Here is a 22,375-nt window from a genome sequence, read left to right as displayed (position 1 = left end):
TACAAAAATATGGATTACAGATTCTGTGTCTGTGTTTTGTTTTTACTTTTGTCGTTTTTTCCATCACATTTATTAAGTGTATGATAAACCTGATGGTAGAATAAATCATCAGCGTCCTTTAGAACAAGGTGACACATACTCCTAACATCGTCCACACCTCCATAAACTTTAAGCTCATTTTTCTAACTGGGTGTTTCTTCTGTTTTTATGTCTCAGGTTTCGAGAGAGGGAAGGAGGACCTGTTGTCTCTGCCTTTGAAAGAGGACACACATTCCATATCTAAGAGCAAGGTAAGAAAGACTCACCATGTTCTGAGTTTGTTGGATGAGGAACGTCTGGTTTCTTTTAGTGTACGTGTTGTAATGAGACCAGAGACTAAGGGAATTACTGCCTGTCTTCCATCTTTTTCCCCCGGTCTCCCCTCCGGCTGCACATAGCCTACATGGAGATGACTCACACACCATACACACACTGCACACATCAAACATTTATCGACTGAAAATTCAGAAAGTCGTTCACCCTTTTCAAATGAGCTCAGTGTGGAGGAGGCCCGTTGACTTTATCTGCAGAGGTCTTCATCATTTGTGTTTGTCAGCACTGACGTGGGTGTCTGAGACTCCCTGGGAGTCACAGCAGACATGTTCTCATCCGGGTAATTCTGTGAAGACATATGACAAGATAATCATTTCAGATATCTGAAAGCTGTCTGCCAGGAAGGCTCGGCGAAACCAAACAGGGTTTTGATGATGAGAATTGAGACTTTATCCATCTCTAGTGGAACTAATTCAGTCGGGCAGAGGAAACATTAGTGCTAAACTGCTCCATAAAGCTCCTCATCAGGTTTTTGCTTTAGATAATGAATCAAATTATTTTAGAAGCGTTTTGGGTCAAAATTTTTGACTGATTTTGTTCCAAAAGCAATCAAACCTAACAAAAAATACTGTATCAGTGGATGCCATTGACCTCTGTTGGATCCATCTCATTATTTAATCCAGACTGAATGTTAATGCCGGATTGTTTACCACTCTGTATCTACCTAGATTCCTGCCTGCACCTCCACTCACACAGCTATTTGAAGAGTGTATTTTACTTGTTTAGACAAGCTTACTTTTGTTCTTTTCACAGTAGCCAAAGCTATAAGAGCATAATTTTACACATTATATGACGCTTTTACATAAATGCACATTAAAACAGTAACATGACTCATCTGCACCCCACTGAACCATGAAATAGGAAGTATAACCAATGCAGCACAAACTTAATTTTTTTGCCTGCTCCTTCTTACTTAGAAAAATAAGCATGTAAGCTTGGTCAGGTGTCAGCCTGGAGCACAACCGGGTCATAATCACTCTGTCAGAAAAAAAAAAAGTGCTGGTGGAGACCTGTCACTCAGCCGCAGCCCCCAGCTGAGCATCTCCGCTGTGTCACCTTCAGTCAGCTGATTCACATCCAAATGTTCTTGATTTGCTTCTCAAACTTTACCACCAGAAAGTGTCTCTGAATAGAGCAAATATGTTTGTGTCTGAATAAAAGAAGGTCCTGACTCGGGAGGTTTTAGCCGTGGTCCTGATGTTACCCTCTGATGTTTGTGTGACCCTGCCCGTGGGAGTTTAAGGCCTTAAGAGCTCCTGCTTTAGGATCACCACACATCCCCGTCTGTCTCTCCACTTTAAATCGCTCCAATTGGCTTGAGAGCAGAGCTGGCAGAGACACACCTGTACTGACATTTATAGGCTTCATATTGGCTAACTGAGCTAAGTTAGGTCTACTAGAGGTCCAAATCGCCCGACAGGAAAAGAAAATAATCACTTGTGGAGGTTTTTTTCCGACAATGGTTCCAAGATTGTTGTGAAACATGAAACATCACGTCTTTATTCCATTTATGTGGATTTTAGCTTTCTGAGAAGAAGATTTATCAATAAAAGGAAATATTATTTTGAACCCTTTAGTGGGTGAGGTTATTTAGAGCATGTTACACACAGAAAATCAGCACAAGAAGATAAGGATTTTTAAGGATCTTAAAGGGAATGGGTGTTTGAGTATTTTTCCTTCCTCAACATGCCAGATCCATCCTGATTTATTCATATTCAATAATTGAGAAAAGTGAGTCGTGATTAAACAATATTGTAGTGCCTTTCTGCTCTCGTCATCTTCTAATCCAGCCTCTCTTCCCACCTGTTTGTCCACAGTCTGAAACGAAGTTGTATAATGGCTCTGACAAGGATGTGTCGGCGTCCGGAGGAAAGCTCACCAAAAAGGAGTCCCTCAAGGTAAACCAGCTTAAATCAGCTTAAGTCTTACTTATCCGGAGACTAATTCTCAACATAGGCACGAATCTTACCCGTTTATGTGGAGTGTTATTCATAGCCTCATTGTGGACACTTGTTGTACTGTTTGTTTACCTGCATGTCACCTGGTCTGTCAGTTTGATGAAGTGATGAACAATACAACACAGTCAGAGCACATTACATTTAAACAGGAGATAAAATTCAGCAGAGCACTCTCTGAAGTGAGAAGGTACCAGGTTTTATTTTCACACATAGAAGTGTGATTTCAGTGTGTTGATGACATTCTGCTAAATGTGATTCAGTGAAAAAGCAAGTGTGGAGTTTAACATCCTTAGTTCTCGCTTCAGGTGCAGAAGAAGAACTACAGGGAAGAGAAGAAGAGGGCGACCAAAGAGCTGCTCAGCACCATCACCGACCCCTCCGTCATCGTCATGGCCGACTGGCTAAAGGTGGGAACGTCTTTAAAACCACTGTAAATATTTACACCTGTTGATGTGTGTTTCCTTTTTTGTTTTACTGTCCATTCAAAGATAACTTAAGGTGACACAACATACAACACTCGTACCATGAAAACTGTCTGAAGGAAATCTTAAAGTCGCAGAGACAGGGGAGGCACGAGATGCCACAAACATTAGAATTAATAACCAAGACCTTCTGAACCTCTTCTGCTTTAAGGACTATAGTCTCTGGCCTTACCTTTAAACCTTTGCTCAGATACTTAAAGCTGCTGTTGATAGTCCTGGAGAGTCCCCTCTCTGCTCTCTAGCCCCTGCCACCGCTCAAATGCAGCCCTGATGTTTATACATGTCTTGTTTCTTGCTTTGTCCACCTCCTTCTTGTAAACCTGATTCTCAGCAAGCATCTTTGGTATCTGCGCCGTTTTCATCCTTGTGTATGTGATCGTGGCCAAAGAAGGAATTGGAAGTTTGTGCTGAGGCTGTTGTGCGCGCCGTCTGCTGGAAGAAGTGCTGGACTCGCAGCCAATCAGGATGGAGGGTCAGAGAGTAGCTCTGATTGGTCTTTGATAACGGGAATGCAGGAATTGGAAAACAGAGTTTTTCGCAATAATCTCAACTTCAATTACTGATGAATGTCGATGGGTATTATGACTCATTATCTAAACGAAGCACAAAAAAGTAATGTTTTTTAACCCCATTCTGACCAACAGCAGCTTTAAAACAAAATAAAATAACTCTTATTGGCAGAATTTTTAATCTTAATGCTCCTGTGAGGATTTTTTACCGAGTTATGAAACAGACTAGAATCAATATTTATGCCTCTTTATGAGCTACAGAAGCAAAAGAGACCATCAGGAAGGAGACTGACTGTTTCTCTGTGTTTAGCTTTGATGTTTGTAATCACTGCCTCGGGGTAGGCGTCAGAAGAAGACTTTATTTACATTGATTTCAGCAAAGATAATGTGATTTTTCCACAGTTGAACGAAAGCAGGAGTAGATCTTTTGCCAAAGAACACTGCTTACACATGTACAAGACAAAACCAGCAAAGAGATGAGACCTGCTTCATCCACAGGGGTCATGCAAAGTCAGCACAAATCAAGAGTTCCTCTCAGGAGCTGTAAGGACATCATGATTAAAACAAGGGTCACTCAAGTGCTCGTACTGGGAAGCAGAGTAATCAGGAAAAAAACAACCTTCTGGTTTAAGGATGTGTCCAGAGAGGAGTCAACATATTCCCTGTGCGAGTACAATGAGCTCACTTCCCTAATTTAACTCTTGAGTTCAGTCCATGCAGATGTTAAGTTGTCTTGGAAAAAGAAACAAACCTAACACTTCAAATAGTTTCCCACTGTGATGGTATCTTTTGTGATCTGAGTCCTTAAACTATCTGTTGTTTACCTGTTTCTGTCTCTCAGATTCGTGGCACCCTGAAGAGCTGGACCAAGCTGTGGTGTGTGCTGAAACCAGGCGTCCTCCTCATCTATAAAACCAACAAAAACGGCCAGTGGGTGGGAACGGTGCTGCTCAACGCCTGTGAGCTCATCGAGAGGCCTTCCAAGAAGGACGGCTTCTGCTTCAAGCTGTTTCACCCGCTGGAGCAGTCCATCTGGGCCGTCAAGGTCAGAAAACACAAGATCTGTTGAGGGGGGAAAGAGGAGAGGCTGGTGGACACAAATTGAAAGGAATTATATAAATTTTACACAAGTCTCCCTTTCAATGCAGCTCCACATTCATGAAGAAGTCATGAGCAATGCGGTTAATCCAACTTCTCAATCCAACGACTTGTTAGGAGCAGAAAAGTCATTAAAACTTCCAACTTTAGAGAAGTGGAGTTGCAGAGACAGTCATGAAACAGAGTGAAATGAGCTTGTGTGAATAAATGAAGGGCTACTCAAATAGAATATTAAATGTGTATTAAGAAGCAAGAGTTAAGTGTAGTTTGCTCCACTGATTAAATACTTTGCCCGATGTTATTCTAGAAATATTAAAGGTCACATCACAGAAGATTTTCACCAGGAAAAGGTGCCTTCATGAAATGTCCAGCTTCTTCTTCCTCTATACGTTTGGCCGGATTCCACTACTCTGTAGTCACATTTGTTTGAATAATCGTCTAATAGATGCCAATGATTATCGAATAGTATCTTGGCTTGAAATGCCCATCCCTAATTAGAAGGAGAAATTAGACAGAATTTAGGTTTCCCTCATTTCAGATAGGAAAATAATTTGTTGCCACGAGTCTCAACATTTTCCTTGTAGCGTGCTTTGAGGAAGGTCAGAGAAAAATACAGCCTGTTGTCCCGAGAGAATCTCACATCTACACTAAATACAAGAAACACAGAGGGAAGCTGAATGTCTCCCTAAAGAAGAACAGAGCTGACCTTTAAAAGAATAGTTTGATGTTTTCAGACTAGGGATTTAAATTTCAAGTATTTTCTGTGATCGATCTTTGGAAATGTTAACAATCAATTATCGATTAATCATAAAAAAGAAAGCGTAAAAGTTTTCCATGTCAAAAACAATGCCAAATGCTTTTTTTCCCCCTGAATCAAATTTTCCTTCACAACACAATGTATATAACTGACAGATTTAAATAGCTATGGATCGTATTGAGGCGTTCAAAACGTTAAACACACTGAATGTCATTGTGTGGAGCAGGCTCATAATCTCCACAGACATACAGTCATAAAAGTGAAGGTTTAGACTTCAACAAGGGAACTGAACAGAAACATATTTCAGACTCACAGTGTCGAGTTTCTGTCTACTCGTTCTTATTGAGAGAAATAAGCATGTAAACGTGGTCAGGTGTCAGCCAGGAGCGCAACCAGGTCATAATCGCTCATGGAGGCCTATCACTCAGCCACAGCCCCCAGCTGAGCGTCTCTGCTGTGAGCAACACCTTCAGTCAGCTGATTCACATGGAAACATGCTTTAAACTTAAAACACCTCCCTGATAGCTGAACCAAATATGAGACTACATGATGTTTGTTCCACGTGATAGAAAATCCAAACAAGAAAATGTGTTCGAGTAAGTGAGTAACAATCAATTAATGTATACTCCATTAATTGTTGACATCCCTAATTTCAGACACTTGCGTTTTACCTTTCTTTATTTTCTTGTTTGAATCTAGAGAAAATTTGACCATAAGCTACGTGTTAGTGCATCTTCTATCTACCCTGCCCTGTCTCAAAGTACCAGAATCAGCCTAGCAGCACCTTTATACCTTACATATTATATATTGTATTTGAAAAACTTGGTGTTACATACTTTACTTCAAAGTTTGTATTCTTCCTGAGGTTATTTAAATCAATCAATCAAACAACTTTATTGATCCTTTCAGGGGTAATTGGATCAGAAAAGCCTGCTCCTAAGTGCTGGATTGCTTCTTTCGGGAAGTAGTCTCACACTGAATTTCCATTAACAGTGTGTAATCTTTAGATAATGCTGTTTTGAGACTTCCACCTCTTCCAGTCTTTATGCTAAACTACACTTACTGGCTACAAGCTATTTCTTCACATCTTCCAATTTAACATGAGAGTAGTATCTATCAATCTTAAAGTGTAACCCTCAGCAATAAGACTCATCATTCATGCATTTCTTAATGCCTCCTTTCAGTCTGCTATAAATTAGCTGAGTTTGGAGCCCAGCCGATATTGGATTTGGGGCAATATCAATTTAAGAGGGGGAAATGAGCAGATTTAATCACATTGTAATTAAAGCATTAGCCCTGACAGCCTGAGTGGTACCTAAATCTTTTAAAGTTGGAATTAAAAAAAACTTGTGACTGAACGAAGGCTCTAAGAAGCCAGATTTCTGAAACAAATAACTTTACAAATATTATCAGCATCATTTTTTCTCTATATAATTATGCATTGACATATTTTGGTGACGGTATATAAATCAAACAAATATAAAAACCCAGAATCCAACCTACAAATGCACACACATGTTTATTGCACCATTCATGTGCTGCAGGTATTCTTAAATATGGAGGCAGAGCTAGTGAACAAACTACATGATAACATCATCTTTATTTACCCAAAATATTTCATTTTTCCACGTAGCAATGTTCTGTGAAAACACCAATAAAATGTTCCATTGTGTTTGGCCCAGTTTGGCAATTAATCTTAATTTCAAAAAAGAATACATACCATTCTTTAGAGACATTTTCCTGACAGATTGATGATGCATCAAAGTTAGAAATGTGAAATACTGCCAAAGGCTAGTTATTGAGATGGATGAATTTGAATGCGGCCTTTTTTGTTCCCAGAGATTAACAAAACAAAACAAACACAAACAAATAATCAGGGGAATGAGTCTCTTTTCTCCCCTGCAGCCAAAGAGGCAAACATATTTGGATGTTAACTGTATAATTAAGAGCTCATCTTTGTTTAATTTAGGCCATTTTCATATTTGGCAGCACATGTTTCCATTTGTTCCTGTGCTGTCTCCTCTCTTCAGTCCATCTGCGTTTGAGTATTCATCACTGACCTCGTTTTGCCAATGTTTTCGTTTTTTTGTTTGGGTAATGAAAAAGCTCGAATAAAAATTAGCAGTCTGTCTTTTAGATTACAGCGTTCCTGCTCTCCCTGTCGTCCTCTTCACTGTCGGAATAAACACTTCACTCAATCAGTTTCAGTCCCCTCTGCCCCCCCTCAGAGCTCATTTGCATAAGGACGCACTCAGGAGTCCAGATTTCCTCGATTTGCACACATAAATGATTCAGAATGCAGAAAAGGGTACACAAACTCTGCAGCTGTGACAAGGAAACTGTCGACACAAAACCAACAAAACAACCTCAAATGAAAAGAGTCACAGATCATCATCTCTGATGGGCATACTGTGAATGAAAACAACATCTATCTGAAATCTAAATCTGATTTGTAGCATTCATTTTATCTTCTCATCTGTTCTTGTCACCAGGGTCCTAAAGGAGAAGCAGTCGGCTCCATCACTCAGCCGCTGCCCAGCAGCCACCTCATCTTCCGAGCCACCTCTGAGTCTGATGGTAAGGGACGGGCTGTCAGTCAAACCGCGGCTGTTTATCTGAGTCTTGACATTACCAATTTAAATTGAGTGACTGTGATAAATCCATAAAAGGCATCAAACTGGTGTCAGCTCCTTGTGGGAATGTCAGAATTGATTTACAAGATGGAAACTTTTATTGGCAGTAATTGTTGAATTGGCCCTAATGTCATTAGTTTAAACCGTTATCTGAGAATAGGAACTGTTGGAGCTATTAATATTGTTTTGATTATTTTCAATTGAATCAATTCATTCAGTGTTATTTCATTTAAGGTAATTCTAGGATTAACTTTGAGGCCTTAGGTGTTATTTGTATTTTTTGTTACCCACTTTTATAGGTTGACAGTTTTGCATAGTTTTGGGGGTGAATAGTTTTTAACCGGGAGATTTCAAGGCACACAGATGTTCCCTTTTGTTTGAGAGAAGCTTTTTTTGTTGTACAATAAACCACCAGAATCCTGAATACTTGGCTGGACATTGGTTAGAGAAATAATGGACTGAAACCAAAATCAAATGTTAATGAGTAATGTGGAGCCAATCATCAGAGTGCTCTCGTGCATGAATGGCCAACTTGCTTCTTCTTCTACTTCTATTCCCTCTGTTCAGCAGGGTTCAGTTTCTATGCCAGTGTGTCGCTCTTTCTAGTGCCATCTGTTTTCACTATCCTGCTGGCCACACGTGCAGTACTCGGGCTCAGCCTACTGTAGTGCTGATAGTTGTGAGGTACAGAGAGACAGACATCTTAGATTAAGGAGTCTTTTGATCAAACCATCACTCCACAGCAAGTTTTATTTACTTAATAAAATGCCACTGTTTTCTTTCAATGCATGATTATGACCTAATGAAGGAGAAAGACTTTAAAGAGTAGCACTACTAGACTGGCCTTCCAAATGAAATACTGCAACACAGTAAAATTCCTCCACATTTTCAAACTGGTATATTGGTCGCACTGATTTGTAGGACGCAGCTCAGTTTTTAGTTAAAAGAAAGGTATTAATAGTGCGTCTCATACCCCAGATTTCAATGTTCTTTACTCAGTGATGTTTGAAGTGTTAGCCTCGGTGCAGAATCCTCAGCAGAGTGAGTGAACAGTGATTTGTAGATGCCTTCAGGTAAAGCTCATCTTGCCCCCTCCTAGTGTCTCTGTCCATGGTGCTGAAAAGATCCCATGCAGTCTCTACCTCTCCAAGTCCCTATCCATGGTGCTGAAAAAGTCCAACAGTGTCCAAGATCAGTTTCTGCTTTGCACCACAGTGCATAAAACTATTATATGTTAGATTAGAGGTTCTGAGTGGAGACTTTATGCCCAAAAAGTCACAACAATTTTTAAATGCACGGACTGAGACTTAATGTAATTTGTTTCTCTCTTGTTTTCCTTGGCATGAGAACAAAGTGAGCTCTCTCTACTGTCTCTCTCTAAACTGAAAGAAAAAATGAGAGGCTTTTTAAAAACATTGCACCTCTGAAACAACCCCATTGCATGTTCTGATAATTAGTTTATGATGTTTAAAATCTAGAGGTGAGGCTTGAGAATATGTGCATCAACTGTGCAACGCAACAGCAGAGTGTAGTACAATGTTTGGTTTCTGATGTGAATGAATGTTTCTCTCAGGTCGATGCTGGATGGATGCCTTAGAGCTAGCCCTGAAGTGCTCCAGCCTGCTGAAAAGGACCATGATCCGCGAGGGGAAAGAGGACATGAGCACCGTCGCCACAGGAGGGGAACACTCCATAAACTTCTACAGCCTCCTCAGAGCCCACAATATCCATGGTTTCCAGTGAGTACCACACAGAATTCGAGCTATAGGCATTTTTTATTGTAAACACATTAAAACCAGACCTGCCTGTCCTACAGGTTTAACGACAGTGACCATTTAAAAGACCCGGACCTGTACTCAGACAAGTCAGACAGGGAGGGGGAGCAGGACCACGAGGAGTCGGATCCAGACGGCCTGGAGAAGAGTGAAGAGAGCGACAGCGATACATCAGAGCGCCAGGATGACTCGTACATCGATCTGGATCCAAACGAGCATCTGCGAGAAACCCCGTACCTTGAGCAGTCCCACGAGGAGCTTGGAGAGGTAGCAAACGATGAAGTTAATTTCAGCGCACTGTTCTCCCACAGCGCTTTGATAAAAGTGTTTTAAATCAAGTGTGATTGCAGCATCGCAACGTATTCCCCAAAGAATCCCAGCAACCGTTTTCATCCTTATCTTGACTCTAAACTTCGGCTAACAGCATGTTTTTGTTTTAAAGTTTCCTCCCTAATGAGGAGAAATTAGCATGTTCCTCTGCTGGGGCTATTAGAAGAGCTGTACCATGGACAGGCTTTGATCACGATCTGTTGGGGTTGGTATGGGTGGGTGTCTGCATCATGACAAGTGTGAAAGTACTTGTGTGCATTTCCATACTGATGAAATCTCAGTGTGACGGCTCTATAATTAAACAGCTACTGAGGCAGAGCCAAAATGTTTATAGACGGGATCTAATTAAAACCTCAGTTTGAAAAGACGTTGCACGGTCACATAAAACATTTATGCATGTGGAGACATGTGAGTGTTTTTCAGGCCCTGTGTATTTTAAGACTTCTGCAGCATTGTTTCAGGCTACATGTGAGAAAAATACATCACCTCTCCATCGCTGTGTGTGTCTCCTCCTGCAGGCTGGCGAGGCGGCCCAAACAGAGACGGTATCAGAGGAGAACAAATCTCTGATCTGGACTCTGCTGAAGCAGGTGCGACCTGGCATGGATCTGTCCAAGGTGGTGCTGCCCACCTTCATCCTGGAGCCGAGGTCCTTTTTGGACAAACTCTCGGACTACTACTACCACGCAGACTTCCTGTCAGAGTGAGCTCTCATTCTTTATGTTCTTAAAGGGACGATTTGGTAGTTTGGGAAATGGGCTTTCATGCTATGTTGCCAAAAGCTTTAGGAGCTCAATACCTTCATCATATTTATATGCTTCATATGAGACATGAGGCAGATTATATTAGCAAACAATGGCAACCTACGCTCCGTCCAACTTTTGGTCTTCATAAACTTTTTCAATACCCATTACAAGGTAAATTTTTGCAATTTCTTCATCATGTATGCATTGATGCAGAATTCTTTCTCATGGAAGAGCAAGTCCACATGCTAGAGGTGCTTAATTTGGCGAAATTATAACATAGTCAAACACAGTTATTCCTTCACTTGGCTCAGGCTGACCTAACATGCCACAAACACGCTAATGGCCCTGTCACACCTTGACGATTTGACCAGCGTATGCCGGCGTATGAAAATATCGGCGTGTACGTCGCATAATTTATATGTTAGATTTGTATAAGTTAAGAGCAGGCTGAAGCCCGCTGGTATACGTTGTAGTACGCCGAGTAAGTATGCAGCGTATGAATCATACGTCCGGCATACGCCGGCCATAAGTTGTAGGTAAGTTATACGATGGTTGACACACATTCACACACTTAGAGCTGTGTGTCTGCGTGTGTGTGTGTGAGTGTGAGAAGCCTTGGAGCCCTCATTCAGTGTCAAACAGCAGAGTCTCTGAAACAGAAGCTGAAGCCAGCATGTCGGAGTCTGGTGGTGTTCAACAGTAAAGCTGCTGTTGTTGAATTCAATGAAGTTCAAAATGTGACGTTTTTGAAAGCACTGCAGTCAATAAGTGTAACTTCTTGTAAAGAGCAGAGACTGTGTTCCTGCTGGTTTCACTCCTCTGACACTCTCCACGGCTCATCATGTTCGCACAAAGAGAGACTGCAGAGCTTTTAATAACACCTTTTTTAATCACCAATGAAAGTGCATCTCATTTTGAAACATATACATCGTCATTAACGAGTGGCAGACTTTTTATACACTTGGTCGGCCTTATAACACTGCCGCGTGCTTTGCACAAGTGAACTTACTTGGGCTTAAGTTATAAATATGCTATGTTTATGCCCAACATTGAAAAAAACATCAGCGTATGTCAGTGTTTTAGAGCCATTTTGAAACATCAGGAAAATGCTGGCTAAATCGTCAAGGTGTGACAGGGCCATAACCAGATATCATTTCAGCGGATGAAAGCAGGGAGGTAAAGATAGGTGAGAGTACAGGTTTTTATATGATAGAGCTTTAGATATATATCTCAGTTGATTCTTCAGCCACGGAATATACAATCTGTTGTTTTGTTGCTCCTTCAAACATCGATAGAGTGAGTACAATCCAAAAAAATTACACAATTTTGTTCTCTTGAATCGTATTGTGTCCTTTTCTGTTCTTGCTGTTCAGAAAGTATGTGAACAAATGGCTCAGTTAAAATGCCTGAATCTATGTGAATACAGCAATTTGGGATTATAGAAGGGGACAAAAGCACATTGGTGTAATAGGAAGAGGTGCGCTGGATTTATTACACAAAGGAAAACAAGAGCACTACATAGTCATTTTTGCAAGAAGCCAAAGATGATACCAAAAGTGTGTGCTCTTGAAGTCGAGTTTGAGTGACTGATTGTTCAACAAAATCAGACATCTTGAAACTTTTCTTGTTCTCTCAGAAGAAAGTAAATCATATTCTGTCTGTCTTCGCTCCCTGTGAAGTTTTCTGTAAAAACTTGAGTTAATAATGACCGGGAGGGGGAAAGACTGCAGAGAGGATCAAACACATTTCAGTATCAGGAGATTGTTCTTAGTTTTGCTCCATGGAGGGAAACAGCAGGTGATTAAGAGGAGTAGCAGTCTAAGTTTGTTTTGTTCTCAGGGCTGCAATCGAAGAGAACGCCTACAACCGCATGAAGAAAGTGGTGAAGTGGTACATCTCTGGATTTTACAAAAAGCCAAAGGTCAGTAGAATGAAAATGAATAATCAATCATACTTTAATGATGATCAGGAGGATAGCATAGAAGCCTTGATGCATTGTATTTTGTATTTTTGATGAATCACAGGGGTTGAAGAAGCCTTACAACCCCATTATTGGCGAGACATACCGCTGCATGTGGCTGCATCAGAAAACCAACAGCAAGACCTTCTACATTGCAGAACAGGTAACATAAGCTCTATTACCTCAACTCCTACATACAAGTGATGTGATTGGTCAAGAGCTACTTCCAGCTTTACCAATCTGTTCTGGCTGTGTCTGAAATATAATCACTGTCATTGTTTGACTGAATTCAACTCACAAAAGTAAGTTCACTTGTGTTACCTTTCAGTAGAATTCAAGCTGACTACATGAATGTGTCTTTCCTCAGGTTTCCCATCATCCTCCAGTATCAGCTTTCTATGTCAGCAACAGGAAGGATGGATTTTGTCTCAGTGGCAGCATCCTTGCCAAGTCCAAATTCTACGGTAATCTCACTCAACTAATCCCAATAATGTCTCCTACAAGCACCAGAAATTCTTATGTTTATAAATTAATATCTGCTGAATAATTTCTGGTTTTTTTTAAACATTTTAGGAAATTCCCTGTCGGCCATATTGGACGGGGAGGCTCGGCTCACGTTTCTAAACCGAGGAGAGGACTACGTGATGAACATGCCATACGCTCACTGTAAAGGTCAGAGTGCTGCCTGCTCTTTGTCATGTCATGAAATCACTGCTGTAGTGCTTTTATTGAGACAGACTGTGTCCAATGCAAGTTTGATCAGCGGTGTGCGTGTGACCTTTGTGCTGCAAAATCAGATAAATGATACAAAGAACAGATGCCATATTATCTATATCATCCTTCTTCATCATGATTTCCCCTTCATCCCTTTGGCATGTCAAAAAACTACCACATGAGTAAGGCTGTGGTCCTATAGTCTTTTTCTGAATGTTGATTTGTTTCTGATTTAAATTCATCCTGTTTCCTCTTCATCTTGTAGGCATCCTGTACGGCACCATGACCCTGGAGCTGGGCGGTCAGATCACCATTGCGTGTGAGAAAACAGGCTACAGTGCGCAGCTGGAGTTCAAACTGAAGGTACGGCTGAGCTTCCTGGTTTGACATAGTGACACTTTTCACAAGTAGTAGAAACTATGAGGAACATCTAGAGCATCTTAGAAGTAGCTCCTCTCATCCCTTAGTGATACAGTAAGACTTTAAAAACACTCTCTCATGTGACCTCTCTGAATGTCTCACTCCACCACACCATTACCATCACCACCATTCCACTCCTCCTCCACCCGTCCTCCATACCACCACTCACACCTTCAACTGCATCTTCCTGTCATAAAATAGCGACAGGTATATGTCAGAAACGATCCTCACCCTTACCCGCCCTAAACCAATCATGATAGGCCTCTCATGACTAGACGTGTTGTAACGTAGAGGAGGAGCGTTAGTACTTTGAATGCAGTGCACTTATTTGGAGCGTTAAGTTAGGGTAGTTTAATGAACAGGGTTTAATGAGAAAGTATGATTCTGTCTTGATCTGTTTAGGACTTAGATGTCATGAATTAATGTATGTAAAGGCTTTTCTCCTTTTCTCTCATTGAATAAGACACTAATTTGAGCAGGAAAAGTGAACAAGAGAAGCTGTTTTCTATCACTAAAGATGCATGAGTACAGATAAGATGTCACTTTAGAGAGAACAGATTTCTTTCCTAGTATTTGCAGGAGGTAAACTCTATATGTGCGTGTATCTCTCCTTCCTTGTGAAACCCTAAATCCTCTTTCCTCTCCCATCCCTATCTCTCTCTCATATCACCTTTCTTTGCTCTCTAACTCCTCCCTTTCCTTTAAACCTTCCTTCACTCTTCACTCCTCCTCTTCCTTTCCTTTCCTTGCTGCTTCCTCCCTCTCCTCTCTCCTGCCCTGCCTTCTCTTCCCTCCTTTTCCTGCAGCCGTTCCTGGGCAGCAGCGACAGCGTGAACCAGGTCTGTGGAAAAATCAAGCTGGGGAAGGAGGTGTTAGCTACGCTGGAAGGACACTGGGTAAGACGCAAGCTTCACACGTTCTTCATAACAAACACTGATGCATACTGAATGCAACATGCAGGATTTAATTTATGCCTCAGACTTCTGTTCCACCCATTGACAGCTGTTAGATTTGCAGCTTTATTTGACAGCATTAAAATATCAATGTGTTCATTTGGACAGCAAAGAAGGTTTTTATTTTTCCAAGAGAAACAAAATTCAACCCTTTATATTAAATTTATGTCATCTGCTCTGAGATATGTTTCTAAAAGTAGTGTTGAGCGTCAATTAGACCAGGTGAAATTTTGCCTTGTTCACTTATGATATGACAAGACTTAGGTCATAGATTTTGCACTTTTGTTATTTTAAATGTTAAACAGTAGCTGTGATTACAGGTGCCGTTTTTCCTCAACCATATTAAAATGTTCCTGATTAGAGATTCCAACTTCACTGTTTTCATGGACGTTAAATAAAATAAAGGGATCCGATAAAGACGTGCGTCAACATACACCAAGCATTTAATCAGTATTGAACCATTTGATAAGAGCAGAGTTTTTCCAATTTATCAAAAATAGCAGAAGAAACAGATCCCTCTGTTATCCTGTTATCAAACACTGCGGTCGCTGTGACGTGTTACATAATGAGTTACGAATTAAGCTAAATTAACATTATAAAAGTCGCTACAAGCCTCTACACATGTCTCCTCAGCTCACCCAAGCATAGAGATTACATTCTCCTCCTCTTTGCCATCTGTGACTTTGGATGTCTGTGCTTCATTTTTGTATTTATTATATTTTGGTAAGAAACCAAATTCAGCCAAATGGTAGAGTCTGTCAGAGGCACACAGTCCTGGAACAAACTACCAGCTCACATTAGGGAGCTTCAGAACTACTGTACCTTAAAAAAAAAAAACACTTAAACATTAAAAACAAACCAGTCAGGTACACATGAATAATCTGTTCCCTCATTTGATGCCTGTTCCCGGGGCTAATTTTACAAAAGTGTACATTTTGTATGTACAATTTGTTTGTAAGTCAGTTTGTGTAGTGTCCTGTTAACTGTCTTGTGACATCCTGTAACTTTAAATCTTGTTGTTTTATGTTTATGTAAATACCTACCTTTTAGGACTACGGATGAAATTTAGCTATTGTGCTAATTCTGGCATATTTACATTGAGGCATACTGTTGAAATGTTAATTAATGTGCATTGTCCTAATCAAATAAACTCAAATAAAATAAAATAAATGAAAGATAAAGACAATCCAGATCTCCTATAAAGTCTCCAGTAAAAAAGTTGTGTCTGCTTTAGATCAGCTTTGTTTTGTTCCGTTGTATTTCTTTTAATTCCAGTGATAACTAAAGCTGAAATTTGTCACATGAAGCAGACGTGCAGGAAGAATGGTTTTACCCCAACCAGGAAGAAAAGATTCTATCAAGTGTTAAATACACAAATATTGATCTGAACATCAAACCGCATAGACCACTCTCAATCAGAAAGACGTTTATTTCTAACGGGCCACATCGGACCGATTTGTTCTGAATTCTGTGTTCAAATTAAGTATTTTTATTTCATTCGGGCTATTATTCCAATCATGGCTCTGTCCCACCTTCCCACCTCTGAGACGTTCATATTGAAGGTGAGGCACGAATATCAGACCTTAAACTGGCAGTATGAAAAAGGCTGATGTGTCATAGAGTAACGAAGCAGTTATTTTTGGCTGTTTCATAACAGTGAAATGACAAAGTGATAAAACAAGAATAATATTTAAATACATTTTCCATCTGTGGAAATAATTTGTGCCTGTTTGTTTTAAAATTGAAGACAACTCCCATGATCCGTCTCTACCTCACAGCATCATTAGACCACTTCTGTGTTAATGCTTTACTGAGAGACATTAAGCAGCAGAATTTAACACTGTATTTAAATTAGTGTTTAGTTTCTTAAAATAAAGAAAAAGACAGAAAGGCAAAAGTTTGTTTTTGTACAAACTTTGGGTCCGGTTGATTCTAAATTCTTGAAACACACAACAGCTGAATAGTCTTCTGATTTGTATCCAATGTGATTAAGCGATTAAGGAAAGCTTCTTTCTTTTCTCTTACAGGACAGTGAGATCTTCATCAACGACAAGAAGACGGGGACGTCGGACACATTTTGGAATCCAACTCCAGACCTGAGGCAGAGTCGACTGACGCGCTGCACCGTCCCACCTGAGGAGCAGGGAGACCTGGAATCAGAAAGGTGCAACTAGGATTACCTTTTATAAGAACATAACGTGTATAAAAGTCACTTTACTGTTGTTTTATGTTTTTATGTTTGTGTCCTTTTGATGGGCTCTCTGTTCAGTTGTTTTTTCACACGTCTGCTCCATCACTCTGGAGTATTTTCATATATTTTGAAGACTCTCCTGAGTTGACTGTATTTCTTCTTCTTCTGAATGTGCCGATAAACCTTATGTCGTTTGTTTCCTCTCAATCCTTCAGACTGTGGCAGCACGTGACCCGAGCCATCAACAACAAGGACCAGACCGAGGCCACCAACGAGAAGTTCATCCTGGAGGAAGCTCAGAGGAAATCAGCAAGGGAGCGGAAAGCCAAATGCGAGGATTGGATCCCCGCCCTGTTTGAGCAGGACCCGGTCACCGGGGAGTGGCATTACAGATATGCCGAGTGAGTGACACCTCTTTGAAACCGTCTGTGAGCGTGTGAGGTTTCAATCAGATCAGAGTACAGTGGCTAGGAAAGAAGGTAGTTTACGTCAAACCTAGGACCTCAGACAGACAGAACGTAATAAATGTTTTTTACATGTCAGATTAGCCTCCTTAATACCGGATTTCAGGGGCTGATACAGATTTATAAACAGACTGTAAACTGAAATTTAAAGAAACTTAATAATGATATAAAATCTTAAACTAGTTTTACTGCCACATCAAACATCGCCCTTCCAGATTGAGCGATTTGATTGAGATCTCTGCTGCACACATTTTGTAAAGGAGACAAAGTATACCCTAAAAAATGCTGTATACATGGTATGACTTTGTGCTTTTAAACGCTAAGATCTTTGTTATTTGTTGGTTTGCTGGTATCAAAAAGCACTGAGGCTAATTTTAAAAAAGCAGCTGGTTGGTCAACAGAGATAAAGTGAAGAAAGTGAGCACTGGTAAAGAAAAGAAAGCAGTGAATGTTAAAAATAAGACGTTTCACCTTAATTAACTTATAAACACGTCCACACCTCTGCACAAACATGTAAGAAGGTGTTCGTTTGCAGCTTCCTCCTGCCTGCTCTGTGTCTCTCTGCTCCGCCCTCCTTCACAGGCACCACACAGATAACTCTCGTCCTTCACATGTCGACACACCTGGTCCCTTTATGGGGACATTCACAGCACCGCACAATGATTGACGCTCATGAAATGATCACATTAATAAGAAAATTTGAAAATACAGACAGAGGGGAGACTCAGTGCAGATACATGTCCCATGAGAGACCTCCTCTGAACTATGACTGATAAATACAGAGATCAGAGGACATATTTTATTCTGGGTTATACTTTAGTTCTAGGAAAACTCTTTTTATTTTGTCTTTCTATTTTACTGATAACTGTTTGTTTAATGTTGATCTGACTTCTGTGATTTTTTTTACCAGCACTGTGCGCAGGCTGAAATTCAAAATTAATAAAACTAACCGTCTTGGGTGCAGAGGAGTCACAATATTGTTACCGATACCTCTCATTATCACTGGACCAAAGTTGTGGTATTGTGACAACTCTGGGCCGAGGCATCATTGGTGAAATTTCTTGTGTCTTGTTTCCTCAGTTTGTGCAGATACAGTTAGTTTTTTCAGCTTACGTTGGACATTAGTGTTGGTCTGCTTGTTTACTGGTCAGGCTCATCTTACAAGCAGGAAACAAAAACTCTAAAAAAATAGAAAATAATGATTTGAAATATCAAGTAGCAATTTGAAAACAAAGAACAACAGTGGAAAAAGATAGCATGTCATTTCATATTCACCAAACATAAGATGAATATTCCTCCCCCTCCTTTTTAAATCGAAATTCAGGACGTGTGTAAAAAGCAAATAGGAATAAAATTTGATGATTTGCAAAACTGAAACCCCAAATGCATTGAAAACAGCAGAGACAGCATGTCAAGTGCTGAGACTGAGCAATTGTTGTTGTTCTCTTCCTCTTGGGAACAGACAGCAGCACTTACATGTTTGATAAACTTAAAGAGTCTGGCTGATTCTCTCTTTAGAATGAAAGAATAACACTTCAGGATCTAAAAGACAAGTCTGCTTTTTTAAATCTTCTTGCTGACACCCTTACTAGGAGTCACTTCTTTCAAATGGTACTGCAGTAACCAGTGTGACAGGGTGTCATCTAGTGCTGCCTCTCTGTAACTGCAGCTTTGATAAATAAGCTGCCACAGGAGTGCTGACATGGCAGCAGCTTTTAATTTATAGTAAGAGTGACGGGTTGGTCTTCTACGTAACAGAATCTAATGATTAATGATGCCTGTGTACATCTTCTGTCTTTGCTGATTTATCGGCCTCTTTCTTCACACTGTATTCATCTTTCTTCTTCTCTTCCTTCTCTCTCCAGCACAAGGCCCTGGGATCCGCTCAACGACCTGATCCAGTTTGAAAAAGACGGCTGTATCCAGACCAAGGTCCGACACCGCACCCCTATGGTACGTTCTGGCAGTCTTATTAGTCTGAGTAACCAGGCGCCGCGGAGGGACAATTGCAAGTGCCAGGTAGGTCGTCCCGATCGAAAGCCGCCTAAAAAAAATCGAGCCCGCCGCCTCAGCCATCCTCCACGCAGCACTCACTGCTCCGTCTTCATTGTCGCCTCTTCTCTTTGTGTCGTCACCGTGTGCCGCCATCGCCACTGTCGCCTCTTCTCCTGTTTTGTCTCGTTTTCTTCTTTGTGTCTTGTTTTCTTTCTCCATCCTGGCACCGTCTGTTCTCTACGTATCTCACACTGCATGCTGAAGTAAGTGGATAACCAAGGATTCATCTTGCTTTTGCTAAAACCTCAGCAGTTATTGACCTTTTTCAAATGTCTTGTTGGCTTCATCCACTCCTGACGTACAGTCTGTGGGCTTCACCTGCAAACTCTCATGAAATCATAACGAACCACTGAGACGGTTCAGGAATCCTGCAAGACTGTGTTGCTTAATATTTCTGCTTTCATGCAAAGTCCAAAGTGAAGAAACAGCTCCATCCATCACTCCATCAAACAACCATCACTAATGCATGGTCACTCCAGAGCGTCAGCCACACCTTCCTCACCTTCACCTCTTCACCTCATCTTCATTTCTTTCTTTCTATGTGAATCCTTCAATCGCGATTTCCTCTGAGCTGTGGTGCAGTCCGTTTTGTCACTGCTCTTATATCTACTCATTTATTCACCTCTGTAGTATGTGTTTATATCATCCTGTGTGTTTGAAATAACCACCTGCCAAGTGCCCGCTCTTTAAAGCCTCTTACAGGTCAATGCATGAACCTTTTTGCATTTTGATGAACTTTAAAACCTTGTTCAAACCCTGAAAAATGGCATCACATCTAATAAAGCATTAGAGTAGGAGCTGCAGTTTAGTCCCTTTGAACTGAATGATTTTAATGACCCAGCAGCTCTTGGCAGGTATGGTTAATTGTGTGTGTTTTAAGTGGATGGGCTGACTGATGCAGCAGCATGCTTTGCACACGCCAACAAGCATGATCATGTTTTGGTTGAAAGTGTGTGTGTAATTATCATGACATGTGAGAGTTTATCATTTTATGTTGAATCTGAGCACTTGCTGCGTTATTTGAGTATTTTTGTGTGATTTGTGTTCCGCTCTTGTTTGTACCTGGCATCCTTATCTGACTTGTTTCTCTCTGTGTGTGTGTGTGTGTGTGTGTGTGTTTGCTCCTCTGTGCTGGTGCTTGTGTGTTCATGCATGTAGGTAACGGTGCCAAAGAGGAAACACAAAAGCGACAAGCCCAAAAGCCCGGAGAGCGGCTGCTCGTCACCTGAACCCGACCGACAAGACTCGTCTGGCAGTGAACGTGAGTTCAAAGGTTTTTCGGATTTTACTTCTCTTTCAAAAACACTACACACACCACACTTCAGTTTACAGCAGGTCCTGACAAAATATAAGAGACATGGACACTAATAAAGAAGCTGAATAACTTTCTAAATCTGTAAAACAGCACAATGTTTCAGAGTGGACTGAGACTTTTATTCTAATCTCTCAATTTAACGCCACTCTACAAGTGTCTGTTATTCCCTCTGTGTTTCTAAATGGTATAACAGGATTTTGCTTGCATTAAATATTAAATATAATTTGGCATCTTGTTTGTTAGTTTAAAACAACCCAGAATGACAAACTCCAAAGTTTTCAGGTGTTTTTGGAGGAAGAACAAGCTTTGAGTTGTTTCTTTATCCTGAGAATCAATGTGATCTGAAAAGTATGAAGAAGACACATTTTATTACAAGTACAGTTAGTAATTATAGTGGGACCACCAAGAAATGTCATAACCCTGATATGTTTATATTATATTGAAGTTGGACGTGGGTTATGAGGCCTTTGTTTGTTTGTTTTTTCCATCCCAACTCCAGCAAATCCAGTTACCGCAGCGAGTATCAGAAGTAGAAGTGTCCCTTTAGTCACAATGAGCAACAATGAGCAAAAACTTTGGTTACTCATTTTTTTTAATATTCTTTATTTGTCAGTTTCCTGCTGCTTATCTTTGTCACGGTCATAAAAAAACAGTTGATCTTATTATACCAGGAATATTGGCTCTGATATTTATGTCTAACATGTGGTTTAATGAGACTTGTTTGTCACACTTTGTTTCAGGACACAAAAGCAAGCATAACAGCCGTCTGAGGAAAAAAGGAGCAGACCTCAGTGAACTTCAAAGTGCCATTGAATCTATAAAGCAGACGCAGGAGGACATCAACAGGTGAGAGGGTTGATATTCACATCGTATATTGATATTATCTCCATTTACAGATTTTAAAACTGTTGAATTTGTAAGGTGCAGTCTGGATTTAGACATGGGCAAAAGGAGGATAGAAAGACTTCAAAATGTTTGTCGAACAGAGGTCGGATTTATCACTCCTGATGCATTCCAGGAAGTCACGAAATCTAAACCCTGAGGGGCTTTGACACTTTGACGACCAGATATGCTGATTCAGTTGTGATTACTACAACTATGATGTAGAGTGGATAGTTAGCTGCACTTGTACACTGATATCTGTTAATAGAGATGAATAACAGCCAAATTCCACCACATCTGTGTCCGGTCCGTCTCTGATCCGTCACAGCACTGGATCTGATAGGTTTCTATTCTAGTCAATGTGTTAACTTCCACTGGATTCACTCTGTTGCGTTCTGGCTGCGTCTCTGATCCGGCAGGTCAGAGTCCTCCGGATCAGATACACAAGACTTCTATTTTTGCCAGATGCCGGAGCACGACGCATCAATCTCAACAGAGCAGACGGAGCGGGACAGGAAGTCAGGCACCAAAACAAAATGAAACTTTACAGAGCTGACATTTTTACTTTTCATGAATTTACACCATGGTTTTTATTTTTTTATGTCAGCAAACTAAAGACAGATTGATTCCATAAAACACGAGAAAACAGGTCTCAAGCCAGAGTGAAGCCTCTGTGAAACTTAGTTTTTACAGTGAAACTGAGACTCATCAGAAATAAATGCTCTGGGACTTTTCCAGAAATGTAATGAGACAAAAATGAA

General features: G+C 40.6%; 1 protein-coding gene across 11 annotated transcripts in view; it reads left to right on the top strand.

Moving 5' to 3' along the window:
- Positions 1 to 22,375, top strand: part of osbpl8 (oxysterol binding protein-like 8) — a 140,720-nt gene that overhangs the window by 112,709 nt on the left and 5,636 nt on the right. For 4 of the 11 annotated variants that reach the window (XM_034673251.1, XM_034673244.1, XM_034673252.1 and 1 more), the window contains 19 exons: positions 217 to 290; positions 2,190 to 2,270; positions 2,636 to 2,737; positions 4,163 to 4,366; positions 7,669 to 7,753; positions 9,383 to 9,548; positions 9,626 to 9,851; positions 10,433 to 10,617; positions 12,500 to 12,581; positions 12,685 to 12,783; positions 12,988 to 13,084; positions 13,194 to 13,292; positions 13,600 to 13,697; positions 14,561 to 14,650; positions 16,735 to 16,871; positions 17,114 to 17,299; positions 19,228 to 19,381; positions 20,576 to 20,678; positions 21,473 to 21,578. In XM_034673251.1, coding sequence (XP_034529142.1) covers positions 217 to 290; positions 2,190 to 2,270; positions 2,636 to 2,737; positions 4,163 to 4,366; positions 7,669 to 7,753; positions 9,383 to 9,548; positions 9,626 to 9,851; positions 10,433 to 10,617; positions 12,500 to 12,581; positions 12,685 to 12,783; positions 12,988 to 13,084; positions 13,194 to 13,292; positions 13,600 to 13,697; positions 14,561 to 14,650; positions 16,735 to 16,871; positions 17,114 to 17,299; positions 19,228 to 19,381; positions 20,576 to 20,678; positions 21,473 to 21,578 — 2,374 coding nt within the window. Of the gene's footprint in view, positions 1 to 216; positions 291 to 2,189; positions 2,271 to 2,635; positions 2,738 to 4,162; positions 4,367 to 7,668; positions 7,754 to 9,382; positions 9,549 to 9,625; positions 9,852 to 10,432; positions 10,618 to 12,499; positions 12,582 to 12,684; positions 12,784 to 12,987; positions 13,085 to 13,193; positions 13,293 to 13,599; positions 13,698 to 14,560; positions 14,651 to 16,734; positions 16,872 to 17,113; positions 17,300 to 19,227; positions 19,382 to 20,575; positions 20,691 to 21,472; positions 21,579 to 22,375 lie in introns of all 11 variants that reach the window. The other 7 variants (XM_034673249.1, XM_034673242.1, XM_034673250.1 and 4 more) reach the window with 3 other exon arrangements.

This window comes from Notolabrus celidotus, chromosome 21, assembly GCF_009762535.1.
Source record: "Notolabrus celidotus isolate fNotCel1 chromosome 21, fNotCel1.pri, whole genome shotgun sequence".
Classification (NCBI taxonomy): domain Eukaryota; kingdom Metazoa; phylum Chordata; class Actinopteri; order Labriformes; family Labridae; genus Notolabrus; species Notolabrus celidotus.
The sequence above is the reverse complement of the archived record's forward strand: the minus strand, read 5'-3'. Positions and strand labels throughout refer to the sequence as shown.